Source organism: Myodes glareolus, chromosome 8 (assembly GCF_982192425.1).
Source record: "Myodes glareolus chromosome 8, mMyoGla1.1, whole genome shotgun sequence".
Taxonomy (NCBI): Eukaryota; Metazoa; Chordata; class Mammalia; order Rodentia; family Cricetidae; genus Myodes; species Myodes glareolus.
In genome coordinates this window covers 69,365,928-69,391,095 of record NC_142033.1, presented here as the reverse complement: position 1 = coordinate 69,391,095, position 25,168 = coordinate 69,365,928, and the positions used below count along the sequence as shown (strand labels likewise).

At 48.2% G+C, this 25,168-nt stretch overlaps 1 protein-coding gene and 1 long non-coding RNA gene across 3 annotated transcripts in view; one reads left to right on the top strand and one right to left on the bottom strand.

The window, feature by feature from the left end:
- Tbc1d14 (TBC1 domain family member 14) overlaps nt 1-864 on the bottom strand; it is a 93,435-nt gene extending 92,571 nt beyond the window's left edge. The window contains exon 1 of one of the 2 annotated variants that reach the window (XM_048415240.3): nt 126-864. In XM_048415240.3, the coding sequence (XP_048271197.2) occupies nt 126-847 (722 nt within the window). In that variant the 5' untranslated portion in view covers nt 848-864. The remainder of the gene's footprint in view (nt 1-125) is intronic. The other variant, XM_048415243.2, reaches the window with a different exon arrangement.
- An 11,773-nt stretch (nt 865-12,637) lies between these two features.
- LOC146893884 (uncharacterized) lies at nt 12,638-13,547 on the top strand. The gene is made up of 2 exons (XR_015002753.2): nt 12,638-12,777; nt 13,387-13,547. It is a non-coding gene; the product is annotated as an uncharacterized LOC146893884 (long non-coding RNA).
- Nucleotides 13,548-25,168: the final 11,621 nt, after the last annotated feature.

The following is a 25,168-nucleotide window of genomic DNA, read 5'->3' as shown; positions in this document are numbered from 1 at the left end:
ACAACTGTTCATAGGACACAGTTCTTAATAATGCACAGGAGATACACTGCAATTAGACAAGGAAGCACAAGGCCACAGGTCTACATCTGGAGCCCTGGCTCTGCTCCAAATAGTGAAGGTGTTACCTCGTAAAGAAGTGACTGAATGGTTGGAATAGTTTCAATTTCCTCCCCTCCTCAGTCTCGGCAACACAATCCTGCTGGTGTAAGTCACTGGTTTCCTTGATGGAGCTCAGAGTGACATCAATAAACTGTGGATCATCATCATTCTCTAGGGTCACAATGGCGCTGGAACTGCTTGTGACCATGAGGTCCAAGATGTCCTCATTGCTGACTGACAGTGTAGTTGACAGCTCTGTGCCAAGACTAGACACACTACAGACAGAGACATTGTCACTTCGGCTCAAGGCTTTGGAGGTGGGGCTATAGAGTTTCACTGAGTCATAGCCTGTCCTGGGAAACGTGGAAGACTTTCGTACAACTTGCTCCTGCTCGCTGTTGGTGGGAGCTGAGGGTGCACAGGACGGCAGGGGGCATGCACTCTGGAAGGCCCGCTCAGGGATGACCTCTGACTCAGACTGCTTTCTCTTCACATGAACCACACTGCAGGGGACAGGCTCCGGGTTGCCAATCTCCAGAGTAGGAATGCCTGAGTCTACTGATTGAAGGCTGTGTCGATCTTCCAAAGAACCAAGTTTTAGTGTGGGTCCATAATCAGGCACTGAAAGGGATATGGGTGCCTTGACACTCAGGTGTTGCAGGTCCTGAAGGGAGTCTCCTGGCCGACCATCAAGAATGCCCATCAATGTTACACCATTCATTGAGGTGGAAAGGTTTCCATCAGTCATCTTGGTCCAAGAAGAAACTAGAGAAATACAGACATGGAAATTAAAAATGTGTATATAAACCCAAAGATACCATTCCATGGGCATCTTTGGACACACAACTCCAAAAACTGGACTGCCCTGCTAAAAAGGGTGCCTTTGAAAGTGTTCTACAAGTTGTGCATGATAGCACACACCTGTAAAACCAGTGCTGGGAGACTTAAGCATGAAGCTTGTGAACTTGAGACCAGCCTATATAATACCCCATGTCAAAAAGAAATAGAGAAAATGTCCCATACATTCAAGTTCTAACTGAGGTCCAAAGCGAAAGCTTGAACACACTCTCATGACAGGAAAATCAGGGAAATAACCCACACAGAAGATCATCTAGGGAAAGCAACCGGTATCATCATCAGTTCCATCACCCCAGTCACATCTCTAGCATCCAAGCCAGCAATGGAGGCACAAGATCTGTGCCGGGTGGGAAGGATATTTTCTTGTGGGAATGCACTACAATCTGGATCTTGTATCCCACATGTTGAAGGCTTGATCCCAAGACTACGATGCAACTAGAGGATGGTGTAGTCTTTAGAAGATTGGATGAAGTTAGATTACTGGAGGTATACCCCTAAAGTTCATATTTAGACCCTAAGCCCTTCCTTTTGATTGCCTTGTTTCCTAGATGCCATGAAGTAATCAGGATTCTTTTATCACCCGCTCCTATTATGGCATTGTGTGCTTCCCTGGGTCCAAAGAAACAATGCCAAAAGACATGGACTGAAGAAATCTATGAAACAATGAGCTAAAATAAGCCTTTCATTCTTACAAATTGTTTATCTTAGGCATCTGTCACAGTGGTACAATGATATGATAACACAGGGGACAAATTATAAATAAGATACCTCTGACCAAAAAATGGGAATTAGGAGTTGGGAGTATAGCTCAGTAGTGGCACTTGGCTAGAATGAGCAAAGCCATAGGTTCAATCCTAGTCGTTAAGCTTGGTTTTTATGCTGTCTCACAACTTCATTAAGAGAGAAAAACAGCAAAGTGAATTACACACACACACACACAAACACACACACACACACACACACACACACACAAACATGTCATCTGCAGTAAGGCTGCCCAAGTACACTCCAACTGGCCATACCCTTCCACAATACTACCATGCTCACACAAGTCCAAGACAGAGCATGCTATTCCTTCACAACAGAAGCCAAGCACTAGAATAGTCCAATAACAGACTTACTAGAGAGGTAGGGAATTGGGGTCAAGAGGGAAGGCCATACCTACTTTTAATTGACTTGGAACACGCTCCTTAAACTCAGGACAGGAGGCTAGTTCAGTGAAGATATGTTAGTAATAGAAGAGCAAAGGCCAATGCTTGAGAGAAGAGTCTAAAGCATGGGCCACACACACCTCCAAGGCCATGCCCAGTGTTCTCTGGCCAAAGAGACAGGCACAAGCCAGGAGAAAATTCCAGTCTGAGGAGCACAACCCCTAGCACACTGTCAACCCTCACCCATGAAGGGTTACCTTCTTATTTCCTTTTAAAATGCCAAAACTAAAGAGATGAGATGGTACACTGCAACTTGACCACAGAGTAGAGCACAAGGACCACAACTCCAGACTCCAGCAACTCCTGGGCTGTAACCCCACTACAGACAACCTTGAGAAAATTAAGTACCAGGGAAAACAATGAATGAGCAGCTGGCCCAGGAGGGGCAGCTGCTATCATCAAACAAGAAGTGGCTGAAGGCTCCGAGGCACAGCAGACACAGCAGTTCACCTGCTATGGGTTAGCCTTAGCTTCTACAAGATGCCTCCTACAGCCCTCAAGAAGCCTGTCTCAGCCTGTCTTTTATCAGAAGCGAGCTGATAAAAAAGGGGGGGGGGATCTCCCCCCTCCCAGAAACTGAAGGAGCCAGTCAGACAGCGCAGCAAAGAACAAATTAGAAAGTGGAGGGAAAGGTGGAATTCAGAAATAGACAGAGCTACAGAAAACTATGCTCCTGAAAGGAAGATCATTTAACTCCAAAGTTGTACTGACTGATAACCCATTTTTCTTACAAGTTAGAGCCACAATGTACATCACAAGAAAAACAAAGGCAAATTTAGTTTGTTACAGAAACAAAATTATATAAGGGTTGAAAATCAGTTTTTAAACAGACAAAAACTCAGTTTATTCTCTACAAGGATCTGGCATCACTTCAGCAGGTGTTGAACACCTTTTAATTTCCATGGCTCACTGCAAAAGTCCACCCTGAGTCCAGCAGCCACATGGCCCTCAAGAACATCACTTCTACCATCTCTGTGTTCCCTGCTGTGGGGAAACCTAACCAAATGTTATGTTAAGAAACAAGACTCAGGGCTGGAGAGATGACTCAGTGGTTAAGAGCATTGCCTGCTCTTCCAAAGGTCCTGTGTTCAATTCCCGGCAACCACATGGTGGCTCACAACCATCTGTAATGAGGTCTGGTGCTCTCTTCTGGCCTGCAGACATACACACAGACAGAATATTGTTTACATAATAAATAAATATTTAAAAAAAAGAAAAGAAACAAGACTCATATACACACAAATTGAAAGTTGAACTTTTTTTAAAAAAAACTAAGGCAAGAACACAGTAAGAAACATTTTATCACATAGTTAAGAGCTAATCTTTGACAAAAGCAAAGGTTACTAGATATCAAAACACCATCGGCCTCCAACAGATCAAATTGGCACAAAGCCTTGGTCAGAAGAGGAAATCTTTACATGCACAGCTGAAATTCTGGCTCTGTTGCTTACCAGCTGAGGTGTCCTCAGGAGAGTGCTTAACCTTTCTGAGTCTCAACTTCCTGCCTCCCAGCAATGAACCATGGCAATACTATAGTACAGGTTGGTCCGAAGACAAAAGAAACAAGAAGGTGTGGTGAAGCGGGACACCTGACCTCACAGCTGCCACCCCCCCCACACACACACATTTCCTTGTTTCCTAGCCACATCTGGCCAAAGTGCCTGCAAAATATGCAGTTCAAATGTAAACAAGAGATTCTGCTCCTAGAATGCACAGAAGTCTGTATCTGGGCAAATATAAGGTGTTTGTGTCTGTGGGTGAGAAATCAGACAGCGGCATCTCATTCAGAGAACTGATTCCAAGGACCCTCCTCCAAACCTTGTCAAGAAGTGGGGAAGAAAGCAGTAGTGTTGCCAACCCAGAGCCATGGTGTTCCCTGTCCCTGGGACTTCTTCCAGAAAAAGGCCAAATGAACTCTGAAACCTCTGGTGATTCATTAAGCCTCAGGAACAGGGTGTCAGTCTTTGAGGAAATAAGCCTAAAGGGGAAAGAGTGCTCCAGCTTGCAACATACTTGTGCTGACTGGTCTTATGTCAACTTGACACACAAATGAGAGTTATCTGGAAGGAGGAAATCTTAAATGAGAAAATGCCTCCCTAAGATGTAAGGCATTTTGCCAAGCAATGGTGGTGCACACTTTTAATCCCAGCATTCGGGAGGCAGAGACAGGTGGATTTCTGGGAATTAGAGGCCAACCTTGTCTACAGACTGAGTTCCAGGGTAGGCTCCAAAGCTACAGAAAAACTCTGTCTTGGGGGGGAAAAAAGCTGTAAGGCATTTTCTTAATTACTGATTGATGAAGGAGGAACCTATCATTGTGGGTGATGTCATCCCTAGACTGGTGATCCTGGAAAGCAGCTGAGCAAGCTAGGAGGAGCAGGCCAATAAGCAGTACCCCTTCATGGCTTCTGCATCAGCTCCTGTCTCCAGGCTCTGACCTATTTGAGTTCCTGTCCTGAGTTCCTTTAATGATGAACAGCAACATGAAAATGTAAGTCAAATAAACCCCTTCTTCTCTAATTTGTTTTTTGGTTATGATGTTTTGTCACAGCAATAGTAACCCTAATGAAGACAATTCTCTAGAACTAGCTTCTGAAAAGGGCCAAAGCCACCTTGTCCTTGAGCCCTTCCACCTGGCGCTACCAATGCCATAAAACCAGAAGCCATACTCCAGGCCTCCCACCTTCTGCCAGTGCCGCAATAAGGAGAAGGTTGCACAAACAAGGCACATGCTTTTGAGACAAGGCTGTAGGTGAACTTTGGAAACTGGCCTAAAGCAGGTGGCCTGGCTCCTGGTCACATGCCTTCTAAACAGAGGCTGAGCCGGAATTCCCCACACTAAGCAGACTCAAAGGCCCTCCTATTATCTGTCCTCCCCACCTTTCAACATGCAACCCAACTGGGGCCGCTGTAGGGAGCAAAGAACTCCTGCCTAGCAAGGTCATCAAGGGCTTTGGAATCCAGCTAGGGATTGTGGCACAGGGAGCTCCCACCAGCCACCTCCTCCCTTTGGCACAGCCTCCCTGCAAGCTGTAGAGCTCTTTCTATGCTCTTCTGCTACACCACACCTAAAATAACAGGATTCTACAACTATTTTCCTGTTTCTTGCCACCAGATCCCAGACTTCAGAGCAGGAACAGTTCTCATTTCTGGATTTCAGTGTCTGGCCAAATGCCTACCATGGATTAAGGCTTTTAAAAAGTATGTGCTGAATTAATTACTAACAGTCAAGTCCTCAAGTGGGAAGGTTTCCAGGACGGTCCCATTTGTGCACATTCAACTGAAATCTGGGTTATATTCTAAGAAGCACTTAGCACAGAAGCAAATAGAAGTATACAAGTATACAAGTAGGAAAATCCCACTGAGTCCCAGTAACATGCACATACCAGACACCAGCAACTGGGCAACCCACCCAGTACAACCGATTACATGCAGTTCTGCCAGTGGGAACCACGATCCAGAAAGACAAGAAAAGGAAACAATATCCCTCTCTGTATTAATTTTCTGACATCTCCATGAGTAACGTCAGAGCAACACAATCTGCCTGCAGCAGCCACTCTAACCTGGGCAGACTCAGGCACCAGCTGAGTCCAGCTAGGGAGGAAGAAGACACTGCCAGGGGAGGCACAAAACGCAGGGCGAATGTGATTAGTCACCACTTTCCGGACTAGAGAAAACACACCAGATATGAAGCAGGCATAAGAGGAAGGCTGTTTTTAACCCGCATAGGAAGACCACGTGAGCATCACATACTCTGCAGGAAGCAAAGAGGAAACTGCCTGAGGGTCTGGAACAGCCCAACTGTCAGCCCATAGGGCAGCGCTTAGTGTAAGACAAGTGACAAAGAAAAGAGACTCTACCAGTGACATGGACAGAGCTAGTGAGACAGTCTAATCCAGAAGCAACCAACTGATTCCCTCCTCCGCAAAATCCAAGACTTAGGACATGGCCAGAGTCTTTACCAATTTCTGTAGTCCAGACAAAATGATTTCATTTTGTCCTCAGCGAGGACAGAACAAACAGGTCCTAGCACCATTCCTGGGAACTGGCCCCTCCAAAAGGATATGGACCCAAACAGGCCTTCCCGACCCAGCTCCTCTCTGGATGTTCCTGGAGAAAGGGGCTTCCTGGCACCACAAACAAGTGAATACTGCTTTTCTCTCTGACCATCAAAGGACAGTACAATATACCTTAGCTGCCACACCTCCCCTCAGTGCAGCTCTACCTGATTTTCAGGTCCTTAGTCTAAGGACAAAGCACCCATGGCTAGTTTCTATTTGGTCATACCTAGGGTCACATAAAACACAGCGTCAGTACAGGGGAGCCAGATCAAACCCGTAATATCTTTCACCTGCACAGCACCACAAAACTACCATTTAATGCAGATCAGGCTCTGGTCTAAGCTGAACAGGCCCTACCAAGTCTTCTGTATCTGGTACCCACAACATTCTTGAGAAAGCTTCTCGGGGTCCCCCATGTTTCACAATGTGAGTTCTGATGAGATCTTTAGCTTCCTCACAGAAGCAATGGTTCCACCAGGCTGCATCTCACCCCAGAACACGGGTGTTCAAGAGAAACTTTACCTAAGAAAAGACTAGAAAAAAATCTAACCCCAAGGAGACCACAGATAAAAGTGGTACACTTGTGTGAATTCCCCTGCACTGCAGAGAGTTCCACAGGAACTAAGGCGGAGAGTCTTAAAGTCCTAACTGGCAGGAAAGAGAAAGGGACTAGGATAGTCCTAGGTCTCAAGTACCAGGGCATTACCAGTATAGGAGCAGCTACCTACCAGGAGCCTAGAGCTTGCCAGGTGTTCCACCTTCACACTCATCTACTGAAAGATGCACTTGCCAACCTCAGCTCAAGACTAAGGGCCAGGGATAAGAAAACAGCATGCAGTCATGCAGTGGAGGTACACATCTTTAATCCCAGCATTTGGGAGGCAGAGGCAGGAGGATCTCTGTGAGTTTGAGGCCAGCCTGGTCTACAGAGCAAGTTCCAGGACAGGTTCTAAAGCTACACAGAGAAACCTTGTCTTGGGAAAAGAATAATAATAAAAAGACAGAAAAGAAAGAAAAAAGAAGAGTGGGGGGCTGGAGAAATGGCTCAGCGGTTAAGAGCACTGACTGCTCTTCCAGAGGACCCGGTTCAATTCCCAGCACCCACATGGCAGCTCACAACTGTCTGAAAATTCAGTTCCAGGGAATGTGACACCTTCACACCAATGCGCATAAAATAAAGATAAATAAATCATAAAAAAAGAAATTTTTTAAAAAAAAAAGAAGTGTGGGAGCAACCCCTTGGAATACCACTCACTCTTTGCACTGCCACTGAGCAGAATGAAAGCCAATTATAAGAGTCCTTTCTTTTTAGATGGGTTATTTTGGGGAGCAAAAACAGTCCTAAAACAATTTCTTAAACTCACACATTCTTCTGGAAGGTGAATGGCAACTTACCTGAAGTTCCCACATTCTGGGTGAATAGTTTCCTCCATGTATATTTCAGCACACCAGGCTTCAAAGCTTGTGGCATTAAATTGTTGAGGGTCCCCAAGGCTCCCTCAAAGTTCCAAAGAATAGACACATAACTGGTAATGGGTGCTATGATTAAAAGGCCTAAATGAGATACTTTAAATTAAGGACATGGAATGGATGGAGCGTTCCTTCCTCTCCCAAATGTTTCAGCTACATTTAATGACTAAACAGACAATTTGTGAGCTACTGAAGAATCAGGAAGATATGCAGACCACTTCATAAATACAACACAATTTAAACCCTTTAATTCTTTGCTTTTTTCAGGGAAAGGGGTCTCTTACTATGTACCCCTAACTGGTCTGGAGCTCACTAAGTAGACCAAGCTGGCCTCAAATGCACAGAGATCCACCTGCCACTGCCTCCAGAGTACTGAGAGTAAAGGTGTGTTTAATTCTTAATAGAAGAGATCACTCTGAGCATTTACCATGTGCTGTACATTTGAGGGGACACATGACCTAGTCACAAATATGCTAAGTATACTATAGACACTGAAATGTAGAGAAGCAAAGCAACTTGCTCAAAGTTGCACAAAGTTAGCTGATTCAGGCAAAGTAAAACATCAGAGCTCCTCACATGGCCAGCTAAAATACTTAAGAATACAAGTCCTCAACTTTGTGATAAACAGTAAACTGAATGCTTTACCATTTTATATGTTAGATTTCAGTAGAAATGGACTTTTAAATTTTGTTTTGTTTTGCTTTTCTAGACAGGGTTTCTCTGTAGCTTTGGAGCCCATCCTGGAACTAGCTCTTGTAGACTAAGCTGGCCTCAAACTCACAGGGATCCACCTGCCTCTGCCTCCCCAAGAACTGAAATTAAAGGTGTGTGCCACCACTGCCTGCTTAAAATTATTTTATGTGCATGAGTATTTTGCTTCCACGTATATCTATGGACCAGGTGTGTGCCCGGTGCTTACTGAGGTCAGAAGAGCACACAAGATCCCCTGGAACTGGAGTTACACAAGTGGTTGTGAGCTGCCATGTAGGTGCTGGGAATTGAACCTGAACCCTCTAGAAGAGCAACAAGTGCTTATAACTGCTGAGTCATATCTCCAGCCCCAAAAATATTTTAAAATAAGACCAACAAAAGCTGGGCAGTGGAGGCACACACCTTTAATTCCAGCAATTGGGAGGCAGAGGCAGATAGATCTCTGAGTTCCAGGCTAGCCTGGTCTACAAGAGCCAGTTCCAGGACAGCTAGAACTGTTACACAGAAAAACCCTGTCTCAAAATAAATTAATTAATTAATTTAATAAAATAAAAATAGGACTAGCACGATAGTTCGATGGGTAAAGACCCTTGCTGCACATGCCTGGCAACCTGAATTCCATCCTTAGAACCCTCATAATGGTAGAAAGAGCAAATTGACCCTAGAAATTGTCCTCCAACCTGCACACACACACACACACACACACACACACACACACACACACACACACAGCTTCGGCATGTTCAACTACTCATATCACATCAAACACAACAATAACAAAAATTTTAAATTTTTTTAGAGTCAGAAAGATGGATCAGTTGATAAAGGTGCTTGCTGCCAAGTCTAATGACCTGAATTCAATCCACAGGACCCACAAGTAAGAGAAAACTGACTTAAACGTTGTCCTTGGACCTACAAAGAAATACACACACACCAGACAGACACACACACATACAAATAAGTAAATGAATGTAATTTTACAATAAGGTTTTAAAGTAAGTAATGTGAGAGGAGATATAGACTCTGGAGTAGATCACCTGGATTCAACTACCAGCTCCTCTTTTGGCCAATTGTGTGACTTTGAATTAATTTAACTTCATGAGCCTCAGGTTTACTTCAAAATTAAGTTGATACTGGCTTCTACCTTACCACCCATAACTAGATTATGGGAAGAAAGCCAAATAATGCCTTTAGAACCATGCCTGGCATGAGCTAAGCCTTAGAAGATTGTGGCTAGTATTATACTTTTTGGCAGAGATGGACAGCCAACTCAGGTTCACTATTTTAACATCTTTGCATTAGAAAGCCCAGACATGGGGCTGGAGAGATAGATCAGCGATTAAGAGCACTGGCTGCTCTTTCAAAAGACCAGGGTTCAATTCCCAGCACCTACATGGCAGCTCACAACTGTCCTACTAGAGTTCCAGAGTACCCGACATCCTCACACAGATATACATGCAGGCAAAACGTCAACTGCACATAAAAGATGAGAGAGAGAGAGAGAGAGAGAAATCCCAGACAGCCACTTTGTGTACACAGGGCCTGGCTGTAAAGCTTCTCTCCTCACACATGCTATGTGGCACTGACTGAACTCTGGGCTTCAATTTTCCCAAAAAAATGAAATTAGGCAAAAAAAATGAAATTAGGCAAACTGATTTACTCCTGAGAACTTTCCAGCTCAACAGTCTCAATATTCTTGACCCAAGACACTTTCTTTATATCCAACTCTAAAGCAAATGTCAGGAGATCAAATATTATTCGTATCTCTAAACTCTTTTATGTATAAATATCTATTCTGAAAAATCCTCTCCAAGGTCTCAGGACCCCATATCTTGTGGCAAATATGCTCCATGCTAAGGCTTGGAATATGAAGTTAAGGGTCTCTAACTCATGGGGAGTCAGACTTTAGGGCAATGCTCCCAGAAGCTATGTCCTCCTCACTGTTAGAGAGGCTTACACAAGGAGAGAACTCATCCTGGTAGAGGAGGGAACTCACTCTCTGCATAACAAGAATCAAGGCTAAACTGAAGGTGCTAAAGAAACACAGATCCCCAGGAGTCAAGGAAGATGCTGAATGTGAGGAGATGGGGGAAAACTGTTCCCCCAAAGAAAGTAAAAAAGGTGCGAAACAGATACACACCAGGGCCTGCTGGGGCCACTAAGGACACCAGGGTGAGCAGAGCTTTGCCTTTGATAAACCAGTCTCAGTCTACATCCCACCTCTGTCTCTCTCACCTCATGTCCCATAGTCACACCTTCTTTCCTTAATGTTCCAGAAGGGTGCACCCGATAACTCTAATCAGCAGGTATCCGCCAGGTTCTCATTACAGTTGGGGCTTGCTAGGATCATGGAGCTCAGATCTCAATGGGTCAAACCAAGACAACAAAGCAAGCAGTGAAAGAGCTGGGGGAGGGGAGAAACAGTACCAAACCTGAGACTCGTTTGGCACTGGCCCAGAAGTGTGTCAAGACTGCTACAAAGGCTAGCCCAGTCCCTTTAGCAGAGCTGCCAACAGCCACAAGCAACCCATCCTCCAAAGAAGCCACCAAGATGCTAACCTCTTGCAGAAAAGAGTGCTGGGGAGAGGGGAACTACTGGCCCCAAACACCAGAACTCCCTCCACAACTAGCTGACATAAAATCACAGGATAGCCAGAGCTTCCAGAAGTGACAAACTCACACAGTATCTTTCAAAGCAAAACTTCTAATTTCACCCGGGAGACAAAGGTCCCATCATCTTTGCCACTTTAAGACAGAGGCAGTTTTGAGTTTCACTAGACCTGGCCAGGAGGTATCTCTGACATTCCCAACCTCCCTGGGGTTCCATCAGCAGTCTGTGCTGGCTAGCACCCTCTAGAAAGCTAGCCAAGCCCCCACAGGGTTGACAAGAGCCTGAGTAGGGGTTAGGAGCAGAGGTCAGCTTGGTCCTCTAGCCTACCAATCTGCCCAAGACTGAGGGTCTCGAGAGAGAAAACGGGTTCTATAGGCCGAGAGTGGAAGATTTGAGGAAGACATGGCCCAGGGGAAAGGAGTCGGAGGAGAGTGGAGTCTATAGTCCCTACCTGGATGACCTTCTGCCCAGGTACCAGGCTAAGGAGGCCCAAGAGGGGAGACGACAGAGTGGGTTTGGCAGTCCGAGGAGAACTCAGTATGAGGAGGAAGAAGATATGAACATACTACAAAGGGCTGAGGAGGAAGGGCTGAAGAGGACAAAGGTCAGGTCAGGGGTCTGAGGAGGATTCTGGCTCGTGATGCTCAGGGCAGCCTCTTTCACACCCCACAGCCCTGCGCAAGTCAGATGAGCCCGTTGCAGTCTCACACCTGAGAAAAGGGGTCTGAGCAGGAAGGAGATCCGAGACACACCAGGGGTCTGAGGACCGAATATGAACAGGTCAGGGGTCACAGGAGGCCTAGGACCTGAAGAGAGAGGTGTGAGGAGGACAGAGGTCAAAATACCACAGGGGTCTGAGGAGGACTAAGGAGAGAGAGCTGAACAGGACAGGGGTCTGACTCGGGGCGTGCGGAGCAGACTCCCCTGTGCCTCGCAGCACCGTATCTGAGGAGAAAACTTTTCACCAAGTTATGGGAAAGGCGCAAGCCACGACAGTCGCACACCAGCCGGACACCAGCCCTCCCGCCCGCCCTCTCAGGAGCCTGGCCGCTCCAGGCCGCCCTGCCGAGCCAGCGCAGCTAGCAGCAGGTGGCAGCGCCGCTCGCCACCCTCCTCAAGCTCTCAACCTGACCCCGCAGAGGCTCCCAGTACCCGAGCTATCGCAGCTCCAACGCCATCTCCGGACCCGTCGCCCGCAGCCCAGGCCCCGTGGGGCCCGCAACCTGCCGGGCTAGGAATCTGGACGCTGCGGACGACCCGCTGCAGCAGGTGCTTGCCCGCCGCTCGCGGGTAGGAGCAGCAGGCGGCAGGCCCCGCCTCCGCCACGCCCCGCGCTCTATAGACACGCCCCCACAGCTCTCCACAGCTCCACCCCGGAGCCTCAGACACCCAACTCCAAGCCCCCGGGCCTCAGGAGTACAGCCACGCCCCGTGCCCTATAGACACGCCCCCGAGCTCACGAGCCACGCCCTCCGCTCTTCCGTACCTCGGCAGTCCAACCCGGACTAGCCCTACTCCGGGGACGGCCGTACTGCCACGCCCCCACGCTCCCAGCCACACCCTCACGCTCCCTAGCCACGCCCCCACCAGTCCTCCACCGCTCTTCCGCCCGGCCTCCCGTCCCCCTCCCGCCGCGCCTCCGCGGAGCTTTGAGATCGACGCTCACTGGCGCGGCTCCTCCGGCCTGCCCGAGCGTCAGCCCTGCCCTTCGCGAGATGTATCCCCGACCTTTTTCGGCCCCCAAGCCCAATCGGAGGTGCGAGGGAAGCCCTGAGATGGTCACAGTGTCCACACTGGCACCATAGAAGCCCTGCCCGGGCCCCTTACCTGGTCAGCTCCGCCCGCAGCCATCTTGGAAGTGGGAAGCAGAGGGAGGGGGAAGAAGCGCACGGGACTGGGCCAGGCATGGGAAGCCGAGCGGCAGAGCGCATCGATGGAGTGCCCCTGTCCAGCAGCTGGGGGAACCTTCCTCGAGGCCCATTTAGTGTATAGGAGTACACTAAATGCTGGGTACAACTGTGACTTCGGAATGCACTCCCGGCACAGCTTTAGCCTCTTCATCTGTGGCAGGGGCATTTCTGATCACGGACTCATTGCTTAGTCCCCAACGCTGTAGTTCCAAACTTGTGTCTTCACTTTAATACTTTAATACCCAAAGTCCAGCAGGCCAGTCCTCGGGAGGTGATGTACAGGGCTCATTAGTGCGTTCTGAAAGTTGTGTGTGTGATGGGCTTGCTTAGGAACTAGAAGAGGCCTCACTATAGTGCGTCTCACTCTGGCTCTGGCCCCAGAGTGCCTCTTGAGTGCTAGGATTAAAGGTGTGTGCCACCATACCCTGCTTTATGTACAGATCATTTTTTTTTAGTAGCAAAAACTACAGAGCTACAATCTATGAACAAATCTAATCCAGAAGAAGTCAGCTATAGCAGAGAAGAATGAAGCCAGGTGTCTGTAGAGGATGTCTCCCCTCCAAGTCACTGAACCTCGGAGCATGCCAGCATTAAACAACACATTTTGCTTCCTAAACTCATCTCAACTCATCGTTTCTTGAACTTGGAATACTGTAGACACTTGATTGTTGGATTCATACAGACGGAATTCAGAATTACTTAAGTTTATTCTTGGGGTTGTCAGCGCCCAAGGAATTAGTAGAAACAAACACACACCAAAGCCTGACGACAGCTCAGTCTGTAGGAAGGTTTGAACCATCACAGGCTTACAGGAAGAGTAATGTCCTGCCCTGGGAGACACCTGGAGGCACGCAGGAGGAAATTCATTTGTCTTGGTTACAGTTCTTAGTTCATGCTAGCCTCAAAGTTACAACCTAGAAAAGGATGACTTTGAACTTCCGATCCTCCTGCCTCTACCAACCCAGTGTTTGGATCACAGGAATATCCCACCACTCCTGTTTTAATTGCACATTCATTTCAAAATATTAGGTCATGGTTCAACCCATGTTCAACTCTCTCACACGTCTTTAAACATTTTCACAAATCTAAATGCAGTCCAGAGAAAGGGTTTTAAAGACTGAGGCTGACTATGACCAAAGGCCATAGTCTCTCTCTCTCTCTCTCTCTCTCTCTCTCTCTCTCTCTCTCTCTCTCACACACACACACACACACACACACACACACACACACACACACACACACTATCCCTAGGATGAAAGAAGACAGAAAGAGCCTGGGGAACAGCTCAATGGCCTGAGTTCAGTTCCAAGCATGAGGGAGGAGGAGAGGAAAAAACAGCAGACTGTGTGCCTGACCACATCTGAGTGTCTTGTTCTGCTCATGTGTTGCAACCTTTAAACTTCCCCATGATGTGTGTTGGTTCAGAAGGAAGCAGTGTTTATGTCTCACACAACCACCTGGGGCCATGAGAATGAAGCACTCAGCCCATCACACTGGAGCCTTGAGCTAAGTAAGCCCAGCCTTGTGCGCATTATAGGAAAGCAGGAAAACACCTACCCAAGAAGTTTTTATCCCCATAAGCTGCCATTGGGAGAGAGGACCATCCAGGCAGGGTGACTGCTGGGCTGTGGGACTTCAGATTCTAGCCATTCTTAGAGCCCAGCGGTGGCCACAGGCTATTTGAAAGCCTTGTTAGATCTCTGGTTTCACTTTCCTTACTGGATCATGACTGTAATTACTCTTAGTTCCCACTTATGATGGCAGGAGGGTGGAGGCTAAATGGGCCATCTTTGGTGGCATGGAGAGAGCTGAGAGAGCCCTCAGTGTTTGGTGCATATAGAAATGTTAAAGGGGCTTAAGTTGGTGGCAGTTTTAAGTGAGAACAATGCCAGGTTTCTGTCACACCTTTTGGTGCTTTGCGGCTGGATTTAAACACCAGCTGGAAAGCAAAGACCTGCCTCAGACCCAACTCACATTGGATCAGTATGTCTATTTGCACAGGCGTCCTCATGACTCCTCACCTCCCAACCCTAATGCTGGGTTTCAGAGTTGAAAACCTTGTAGTGACAAGGGACCATTGTCCTGTTTCCGTAGCCAGAAACTCTTTGTGGTACATAGGTTTGCAGCTGATACCCTCTGACTTTGCCTCACCCTCACCAGCCTGGTGCCAGAGCTAAAGTGTCTCCCTGGGAAACCATCATCACTTCTGATCCCTTTAATTTGACCTATGTCTTACCTTTTGCCATCAGTGCCCAGAAGTGGTCTAGATAAAGCCTCATTGTAACTTGAGTCTGAAACAAAAACAACAGTCAATGGCATTAAGGTTTGCTATCACTTTCAGCCATACACCCACACCCAAGAATGTGGCATGTCCAGCTCCCAGATGCAGAGAAAACCATCCTGTCAATTTGACAACCCTCCAAACAACTGCAGCAGAACTACCCTGGGGAATTCATTCCACCTCTTCCCCTGCTGGCTCATCTGGAGGTTACCAGGTCCACCCTGTGCATGGTTTCTTCGATGGCTGTAAACCTCTCATTTGTGGGCAGAAATACCAGCTCCTCAGAGACTCTGGCTGGCTAATGCCTCTGATTCTGTCCCCATCCCCTCCCTCCCTCTAACTCTGAAGCACATAGCCTCTCCTTTTCCCACATTGTTTCAAGGATTGGACAGCTCAAAATAGATGAATCAATGTGCATCTATGAAGGGAAATTGTCCCATTTTATCAGGTTTCAACATTCTTGAAACCACTCTAGAACCATCTGACCCACCCCAACAATATAATATTGTTATAAGAATATAAGAAATGCTGACCAACCAGCCTTAGCGGGGGAGAAACCTTATCAGGAATGACTTCCATGTGTCCTGTCGAATATCTCTTTAGAGGAGCAGAAATGCCTCAGGATGTCCAGTATCCATAGAAACCATCTCTGCGTACCTGCTGTATATCCAGGACACACAGCCCACAACTGCTTTCATGGGGCTCCTGGGACAAACAGATGCATCTCTCTGTAATTTGTGGCCATAACCTCTTATAAGGAAAATAGCAATCTAGTCAGATGAAGCTCCAGGAGGGTCCTCATCAGCCCATCAGGGAAACCTTCTGACTTCCCAGGGAGAGAGCAGGTCCTGAGAGAAGGATGGAGAACCCTGTCAGGTGATGGGTGGTAGGCAAAAAAAATAACTTCTGTTAGGACCCTCTAACCTCCCTTCCAGAGATACAGAGATCTCATTTCCTGAATCATAACCCCCAAACCCCATGAATGCCACCAATGCCTGAGCTGTACCTGTCTTTACCTGGAGTCATCCCTGGCATTGGCTAGCACCTCACTTCTGTGACAGAGGTTGATCTCCACAACCTACCAAGCTTGCCTCAGTGTCCCACATCTTACAGGGGAAGACAGGGCTAGGAGGGGAAGCTGCTCAGCCCCAGGTGCCACAGCTCTATGCCACTGTTTCCAGGTCCTGCCCGGTCCCATGCTGCTTCCCACATCACTGACTCCTGCCATGGCATGGGTACAGGAACAGCATGTTCACATGCCACACTGGGACTCTGCTGGCTCTCTACAGCTTCTTCAGTCTGAAGGCCCTTGGAGCCCTTCTAAAACCCAACCCTTTCCCTCTCCATTCTGCTGAGAGTGTTACCTCCTTCACCATGGAGACCACAGTTCCCATTTTTAGGACAAACTGCTTGGAATTTGGATTTCTCTGCTTGGTTCTTAGAATTGTTCAAGAAAAAAGAGAGAGGCAGGAATTGCTAATGTGATGGTCAGCATCTTGAGGCCGGCCGAGAGTGCCAACCAAACAGCAGTAGGCAGCCATAAGGGCTACTGCTACCCACCATATCTCACTGCAACCAGGGGAACTTGGACTCTGACACCAAGGCCTATCCATCAACTAGACTTTTCCTTTTGTTTGTTTGATTTGTGTAGTCCTGGCTCCCTGGAACTTGCTTTGTAGATCAGGTTCTGTAGACCAGGCTGGCCTTGAACTCAGGGAATCTGTCTGCCCGAGTGCTAGATTAAAGGTATGTCCTACCATGCTATTTTTTTATTCTACTGTGGTTACCAGTTCCTGGCCTGCAAGAGATTTGGAGGCAAAAACCTAGTGCAGCCCCATCAAAGACCACAAAGAGAGATTCATGTTGGTGAAACCCTTCAGTTTGATGACTTAAGATTGATGTTTAAAGGGGGAATCTTGACAATATCCCTTATCGCCTGCAAACTCAGGTTCTATTATAACAAGACCTCACCATAGTGTCATTTACAATAAAGATGGACAGGGCAGATGCCCCACAATACAGGAAGATTTACTAAGTGAAATGACATACACAGCTACCAAGAAACTCTTTGGTGATGTAACTGATGAGGAGGCATGGTCTCAAGTGGTCCGTGACACTGCAGTAGGGTCACCATGGCTGATAACAGTTTACTGCTGATAACAGTATTTTTTTAAAAAATGACAGGGTCTCACAGAGCTTAATCTGCCCTCAAAGTTGATACCTAGACAAAGATGACTTTGACCTGATTCCCCTGCCTCTGCCCCCAGTACTGTGGTTACAGGAGTGCCCCACCACTCCTGCTCCAACTGTGTATTTCAAAACAGTTAATTGGCAGGACTTGGCCACCAATACAGAGGAGTGATAGGTGTCTGAGGTGGTGGTTTGACCCCTGTATAACTGTCAAATGTTTGTCAGTGTGCTTTGAGAACTCTCAGTGCCATGTGCAACAACATAGCACCGACCAAGAGTGCAGGCCAAATTTTTTCACAAATGTGAATACGGTCCAGAGAAAGGGTTTTAAAGACTGAGGCTGACTATGACCAAAGGTTATGACACACACACACTATCCCTAGGATGAAAGAAGACAGAAAGAGCCTGGGGAACAGCTCAGTGGCCTGAGTTCAGTTCCAAGCATGAGGGAGGAGGAGAGGAAAAAACAGCAGACTGTGTGCCTGGCCACATCTGAGTGTCTTGGTCTGCTCATGTGTTGTTGTAACCTTTAAACTTCCCCCATGACATGTGCTGGTTCACGAGGAAACAGTGTTTATGTCCCACACAGCCACCTGGGGCCATGAGAATGAAGCACTCAGCCCATCACACTGGAGCCTTGAGCTAAGTAAGCCCAGCCTTGTGCACATTATAGGAACAGGAAAACACCTACCCAAGAAGTTTTCATCCCTATAAGCCTAAGAGCACTAGCTGCTATTGGGAGTGAGGACCATCCAGGCAGAGGGACTGCTAAGCTATGCGACTCCACACTTCAGTCATCCCAGAAGGACAGTGGTGCTCACAAGTCACTTAAGAGCCTTGATCCAGGCAGGCCTGGCTCCTAACCCAAGGTGAGTCATCTCCCGTGCATCCCAAGGAATAGACAGAAAGAATAAGTCACAGCAGAAGGAATGGGTGCCCCTAAAGCCTTACCTCATGGTCTGGGGCAGGTCAGGGATCAGGGAGAGAGACGCCTGTGCAGATTGCCTGTGGCCCGGCTCAGTGTTTTCTAGGCAGTGACCATGCTGTAAGCCTGCAGGCTCAAGACTCTAGCGAAGAATGGGGCTCTGTGCCATAGCACACCGAAATGGAATTTTCCAAACAGCTTTGTTTTTAAAAGCATCACCCAGTTGCCTGCTGCTGCCAAGCATTGAGAGTAAAGCCCAATTTAGATGTGTGCAGGAAGCAGGTCTCATGTGGAACACCATGGAAGTGAAGGTGGGAGGAGAGAAGGCCCAGCTCCCATCACCACCCCCAAGGCTTTGTTGGCCAGGCCAATTCACCTCACACACCCTCCAGGTTCACAGGGATACACAGGACTCCCTTGCACCTGCTCATACCTCCCCAACCTCCCTCCTCCCCTGGGTCCTGTCTCCTTAAATGATTTGTGCAGGTTGTCACCAGGCGCTGACACCCTCAGAAAACCAGCCATGGCTGGCCTACCACCTACCTCCTGTCCAGAAGGGTACTCCCCCCGACCCTCTGCCTACCACCTACCTCCTGTCCAGAAGGGTACCCCCCCGCCAGACCCTCTGCCTGCTCTACCTGGCACCTGGTGGATGTGGAACCTCTTTCCAACTCACAGGCAGGAAATCGAAGCTCCCTGAGGAACCTTCCACCTAAGGATGCCTGAAACCAGGGCCCTGGGATTCAGAGGTTCACAGAGAGCGAACAGGCTGTGGTAGTTTGTGGGCACTGCCTGACTGAACAGATGCCTGTCATGTCCTAGGCTGGAATCCCAGGTCTAGAATTTTGTGTGTGATGCTGGACAAGTTACTCAGACTCCCTGAACCTCTGCTTTCTCTTTTAGAAGGGAGGCATCTCCTGTCTCAGTTTGGGGGTGTGGCTTGACATCACTCAGAGGACATGGTCAGTGGGTGCTTGCCTTTCTTCATGACCTACCTACCTATTCCAACCTCTCCCCTTCCTCCCCCACCTCAACCTCAAACCTCTCCAACACACTCCATATATTTTACCTGCCAATATCCCAGATCCACCCTGCCTATACATACCCATAGCTGGCTCCATCCTATAGAAAGAGAATTGGGGTGCAAATGTTCTTGGGGTTCTTTTTTGTTTTGTTTTGTTTGTTTTGTTTTTCAAGACAGGGTTTCGCTGTAGCTTTGGAGCTTGTCCTGGAACTAGTTCTTGTAGACCAGGCTGACCTGAACTCACAGAGATCCACCTGCCTCTGCCTCCCGAGTGCTGGGATTAAAGGCGTGCACCACCACCACCTGGCCTGTTCTTGGGGTTCTTCTTGCTTCCTCTCACCATGGATGCTACCCCTCATCTTTAGGGAAAGATCAGACCTCAACTCCTCCAACTCTTAGGTCTCAGGCCGGAGCCAGCTGAAGCCAACTGACCTCTCTCCCCGACTACTGCCACTGCTTTCCTCCCTGCCATTCACCTCTGTGCCAGGTACTGCATTTAATACTGGAGATAAGAGAATGATCAAAGGCCTGGGCTTCTCTCTACTCTCCATTCTCAGAACCTCTAGGCAGCCCTGGTCACATTGCCCTCAGGGTTGCATGCTTACCTGGGGCACAAGAGAGGGGCAAATGACCTCTGTGTTTTGAGACAGGTTCTCCCTGAGTAACTCAGGCTGGACAAGAACTTGCCACCTTCTTAATTCAGTCTTCTGAGTGCTGAGTTTATAGGCATGTGTCACTGTGCCCTACTTTAGCCTTGTTTTAATGGAAAATGGAGATCCAGAGGTCAGGTCGTGGAAGTGTAAAGAACAGCCAGCCTGAGGAACAAAGTGGGATAGTAGCCAGTGTTCTAGAAGGTCTTCCTTGTGTTTATGTCCCAGTAGTATCAGCGAGGGGGACAGGCCAGACCTAGAGGACAGGCCAGACCTAGAGAACAGCCCATCTCCAAGAAGCTTCTACTCCAAGTTCAGCCACCCCATGGCCTCCAGAATGCTTCCTGGGCTCCCCACTGTAGCCTTTCCTATGACCCTAGATAACTAAGGTTCATTGCACCCCTAAAGCACCTCCACCCCAGCCTCAGCCAGCTCTGTTCCCACACCTGGCCCATCTCTCCACCAGCCCCTGCCTTTAACACCCTTGTGGGGTGGAAGCTTAGACCTGGCAGATACAGTTACTCCTGTGTGGTCTGTGGACCAGTGGACCTGTAGACCTCCCTGTGTGCCCCCCAAGTGGCTTCAATCAGAAATACAAGTGACCACATCTTCCTCTTCCTTTAAACTCCAGAACAGGAGGTCAGGCAGAGGCGGTGAATGCCTTTAATCCCAAGACTCAGAGGAGGTAGAGGCAGGTGGTCTCTGAGTTTAAGGTCAGTCTGGTCTACACAGAATTCTAACATAGCCAGGAATACATAAAGAAACCCTGACTCAAAAAACAAAACCTCCCAAACATGGGAAGATATGTACCCAAAAGCCATACCTAGGGCACCAAGTCCTGGCCTCTGGCTTTCTCCCAGGATGTCCCTTTCCTATCCCCCAGACTGTACTAGCTGTCCCAGGCCCCCAGCCAGTAGCTTCTGTATTGTGTCTCCTTGCCTCTATCTGTGGAAAGAGTAAAGTAAAATAATGGAGGATCTCTCCCTTCAGCTATGAAGTCTCACTTCCAGACACCCAAAACCCAGGGGACCTAGCCCTCATAAGATCCAATAAACAGGGGGCTGGAGAGATGGCTCAGAGGTTAAGAGCATTGCCCGTTCTTCCAGAGGTCCTGAGTTCAATTCCCAGCAACCACATGGTGGCTCACAACCATCTCATAATGGGGTCTGGTGCCCTCTTCTGGCCTGCAGGCATACACACAGACAGAATATTGTATACGTAATAAATAAATATTTTTTTTTAAAAAAAAGATCCAATAAACAAAAACTAACCTTACCCTAAGGGGGACCAGAGAAGGTAGACCTAATGCCAAGCACAGTCTGGCCTAGGTACAGGGGGGTAAGAGAAAGAGCCATTCTCCTGGCCTGAAAACAAGAAAAGAGGCTGACAACCCCCAGGACTGGCACTGTCTGGAACCTCCTGGCTGGTACCAGGGTTACTGATTAATGCCAGCTTCTGCTTTTCAGCCTGAAGCTGCACATTCACCCCAAGAGAAGAGCAACACATTGAGGCTCCCTCCTAACACCCTCTCCCATCCCTCGGTCCAGCTTCCAGAAAGAGCCATCATAAGCACTTGTACCAACTGGATACTGCTCAGCTGCCCATGGCAGTGATTACTGAAGGGCCTGGCTGTCCTCTGCAGGGCCTGGAGACACCCACTTCCCACCAGCAGGTGTTAGCACTGCTCTAGTAAACAGACTATTGTGACACAGAGGTCACCACCTTGTACAAGGTCATACAGCCAGAGAGGCAGGGCCCATGCTGAATCCAGAGCCAACCTATGTTGGGTCATCCCAAGGCCCAGGCCCTCTATTCACAGGCTGGCTCTTTTCAGGGCTGACATAATGGCTCTGTGGGTGTGAGTGCTGCTGCCAAGCCAGACAACACATGCCTTTATCACCGCCCCATCTTCTGATGCCTCACATTGGAAACAGGAGGGAGAAACACAGATGGAAAAGTTATCAATAAGAATGAAATTGCTTTGTTAATACTAAAGAAATCGAGTCAGGAGAGTATGAAGGAGGGGACCTTACCCACAATGTCTTGGAAGAACTTTATTACCAATTAGCCAGACAGGTCTCAGGTCACAGGAAGCACAGTGCAGAGCTGCTGCCAGCAGCCTTCCACAGGTAGTGCTTTTGATCCACAATGGCCCATCCACCCTGGGACGCTCGTTAGTGTTTCAACTGTGTATTTCTCTTCATTTCTACCTCCTCAACCCCCTCTTCACCTCAATGTCTTTGAATCTCCCTCTTAGATGCCCATGCTGTGCATGACCCCCATGGCAGTGACTGGCAAGCTCAGGTACCAAGATTCTTTGGGGGAGCCTATCCATTACTTAAGGTGACAGAGTCCCAGCTAGTGAAGCAGCAACGGGAGGACCTGTGTGTAGAGCTAAGGCAAAGAAGTCAGGTCAGATTTGCTTGGTTCCAAGCAGATGATGGCATGAGCCTGTTTCCAGCTGCCCAAGCTCTGAAGGGGCAGCATCAGTGGAATCACCTGGGACCTATATTAAACACTGCACTGTTTTGCTTCTGCACAGGAAGGAGGGTACCTGCCCTGAAGAATGTTCTGGGATACTGAGGTAAAGAAAATGTTTCAAGGGAAGCCTCTTGGTCTTTTTGTCTCTCTGCCTCTGCTCCTGCTACAGGAGCTAGAGGGCTGATTGGAACTCATTTTCAGCCCCATCTGTGAAGAAATTGGGATACATGTCCCCAGGGTATGCAGACAGGTGCCAGGCGGAGACACTAAGCAGCAAGAGGAATCACACCCATGCTGTGGGTCTAAATGGGTCTCTGCAACTGGAGGCAGGAGTGGGGAACAGAAGGGAGCCCTGGGTTCAGTTCAGTGAGGCTCAGGCAACCCAGAGGGACATGAACACCGATTTACCCTCCAAGAAGCACAGCATCCCAATTCTGGAAGTGGGAGTGTCAAATGGCCCCTATCTCTGGGAGAGGCTGCCCTGGAGGCCTGTTCTGGCCAGGAGCTGGTGTCAGTCTATGGGGGCAGAGGCTGAGAGTGAAATCTTGATGCAGATTCTCCTGTTCCAATTGGATGCTTCAGAACCCTGCTCTGCTGCTGGTCCCAACTTAGAGGCCCAGATGTAACCTCTTAAAATGGGTCTCTGAACACATTATAATGGAGAACCTCAAATGCACTTAGGGCAGAGAGCAGGGAGCTTGTGCTCCATGCCACGGAATAGCACTCTGCTCACCTCTGGAGGTTACACGTTTTCACTTTGCCTAAACTATTCTAGAGCATCTCAAGAGCTACCAGTTCACAGTAAACGTTTCTGCTTCTTCCACACAATTCCGAAGGAGGACAGCTTTCCTAAGCACAATCCCAACACTGTCAAGGACATGGGACAGTCCTCTATCTTCTGAGATCCCAGTCATCCTTCTCCTCCTTTCTCCTGCTCTTCCTCCTCACTCTTCTTCTTCTTCTCCTCCCCTCTTCTCTTTCTTTTTTGGTGCTGGAAAATAGGCCTGAACCCTTTTTTAAAAATTATTTTTAAAAGATTTTTGTATTTTTTAAAAATACTTTTATTATTTTTAACTATGTGTATATGTGTGATTTGTGCATATGAGTGCAGGTGCCCCCAGGAAGCCAGAGGGTCAGATATCCTAGAGCTGCAGTTTCAGATGAGATGATTGTGAGCCACCTGATGCGGGAATTGGGAACTGAACTTGGGTCCTCTGGAAGAATAGCAAGGACTCTTGATCACTGAGATCTCTCTCTGACCCCAATAGTTTTTATTTTTAATACTCTGTTTTGCTAAATTGCTCAAGCAGGTTTACTCATGGGATCCTCTTGCTATTCAGCTTTCAACTGTCTCCCTCCCTCTCTCCCTCTCCTTCTCTCTCTGGAGACAGAGTAGCATCAGTTACTTTTCTATTGCTCTTATAAACACCAGGACCAGAAGCAATGTAAGGACAAGTTCAGCTTATGGTTCTAGGAATCCATAATGGCAGGGGTTTGGGGTAGGAGCGGGGAGACACAGCAGCAGGCAGCTGGAGCCAAAAGCTGAGACTGCATCTCAACCACTCAAGAAGCAAACAGAGCAGAGTGGAAGTATAGAGAGGCTATAAACTCTTAAAACTAAACCCTCAGGACCTGTGAAACCAGCACCTGCCCAGGATGCAGCATGCTGGCCCCTGCCTTGCCTGGTGGGCTGGGTGGCTAAGTCCTGTGGGCTTACATTCTCTCCATGAATCCCTTCATATCCCCCATGAATGAGGATACAACAGCCCCCCCCCCAGGCCTGTTGCTGCCTTCACAGGTCCTGAGGAATTGGCTAGTGCACAACAGAGAATCTGCTAGAACTTTTGTAGGCATGTTCTTCCTTCCCCACCTGAGCTGATTCCCTACTCAACGCTGGAGAACTGTGAGAGAATGCAAAAGGACTTCATGAGCTGGTCACTCCTACTCTTGTCTTCTTTCTTTCCCTCACTGCAGCCAAAAACATCCAGGACTCCAAGATTGAATTCTGAGAAATTCCAAACCTCAGGGAACCACATCAATAAGGCAGTGATGAGTGCTGCCAGCAGGTAAAAGCTGCAGGGGGGAGGTGGGAGGGGTCACTGAGATCAGCTCCAGAGTGTGCCTACTACACCATCCCCATCTCATTGGCATCCCTGCTCTTCCCAGTGGTTGGTACTCTACTCGCTATCCTGCTGCAGAAAAACTTGGGGAGAGTGAACCAGACCAGACCCGACATATCAGGGGGCCCTGAGGTCTGAGTGCACAAGCAACTGGTGGTTATCATTGGTTTGCAGCTTGTTGTAGAATCTCATGGTGGTTTGGCATCAGTAACCACAAGGAACCAGATCCCAAGTCCAGTCACAGAGAGTGTCATCAGACCCTTACCAAGACGGCCTGCCTACTCACTCCACAGGAAGGTCTCCTCTACTAACCCTTCAGACTGGGGTTGTGGTAGGGTCCAGAGTCTCTCAACTTCATCATCTCAGCAGAGGGAGGATGCTCCTCATTTACCATGCAGCCAGTCAGCACTGTCCTTTCTGCACTTTCTCAGCAAACAGGAGTAATCCTGGGCTGGTATCCTTGAGTTCACAGGCTGTGTTCATTGCACAAGGCAAGGCTCTCTGAGCCCTTACGGGCAACCCACACCCCAGTTCCGTGTCAGCAATGGTGGAATGCTTTCCAGCTT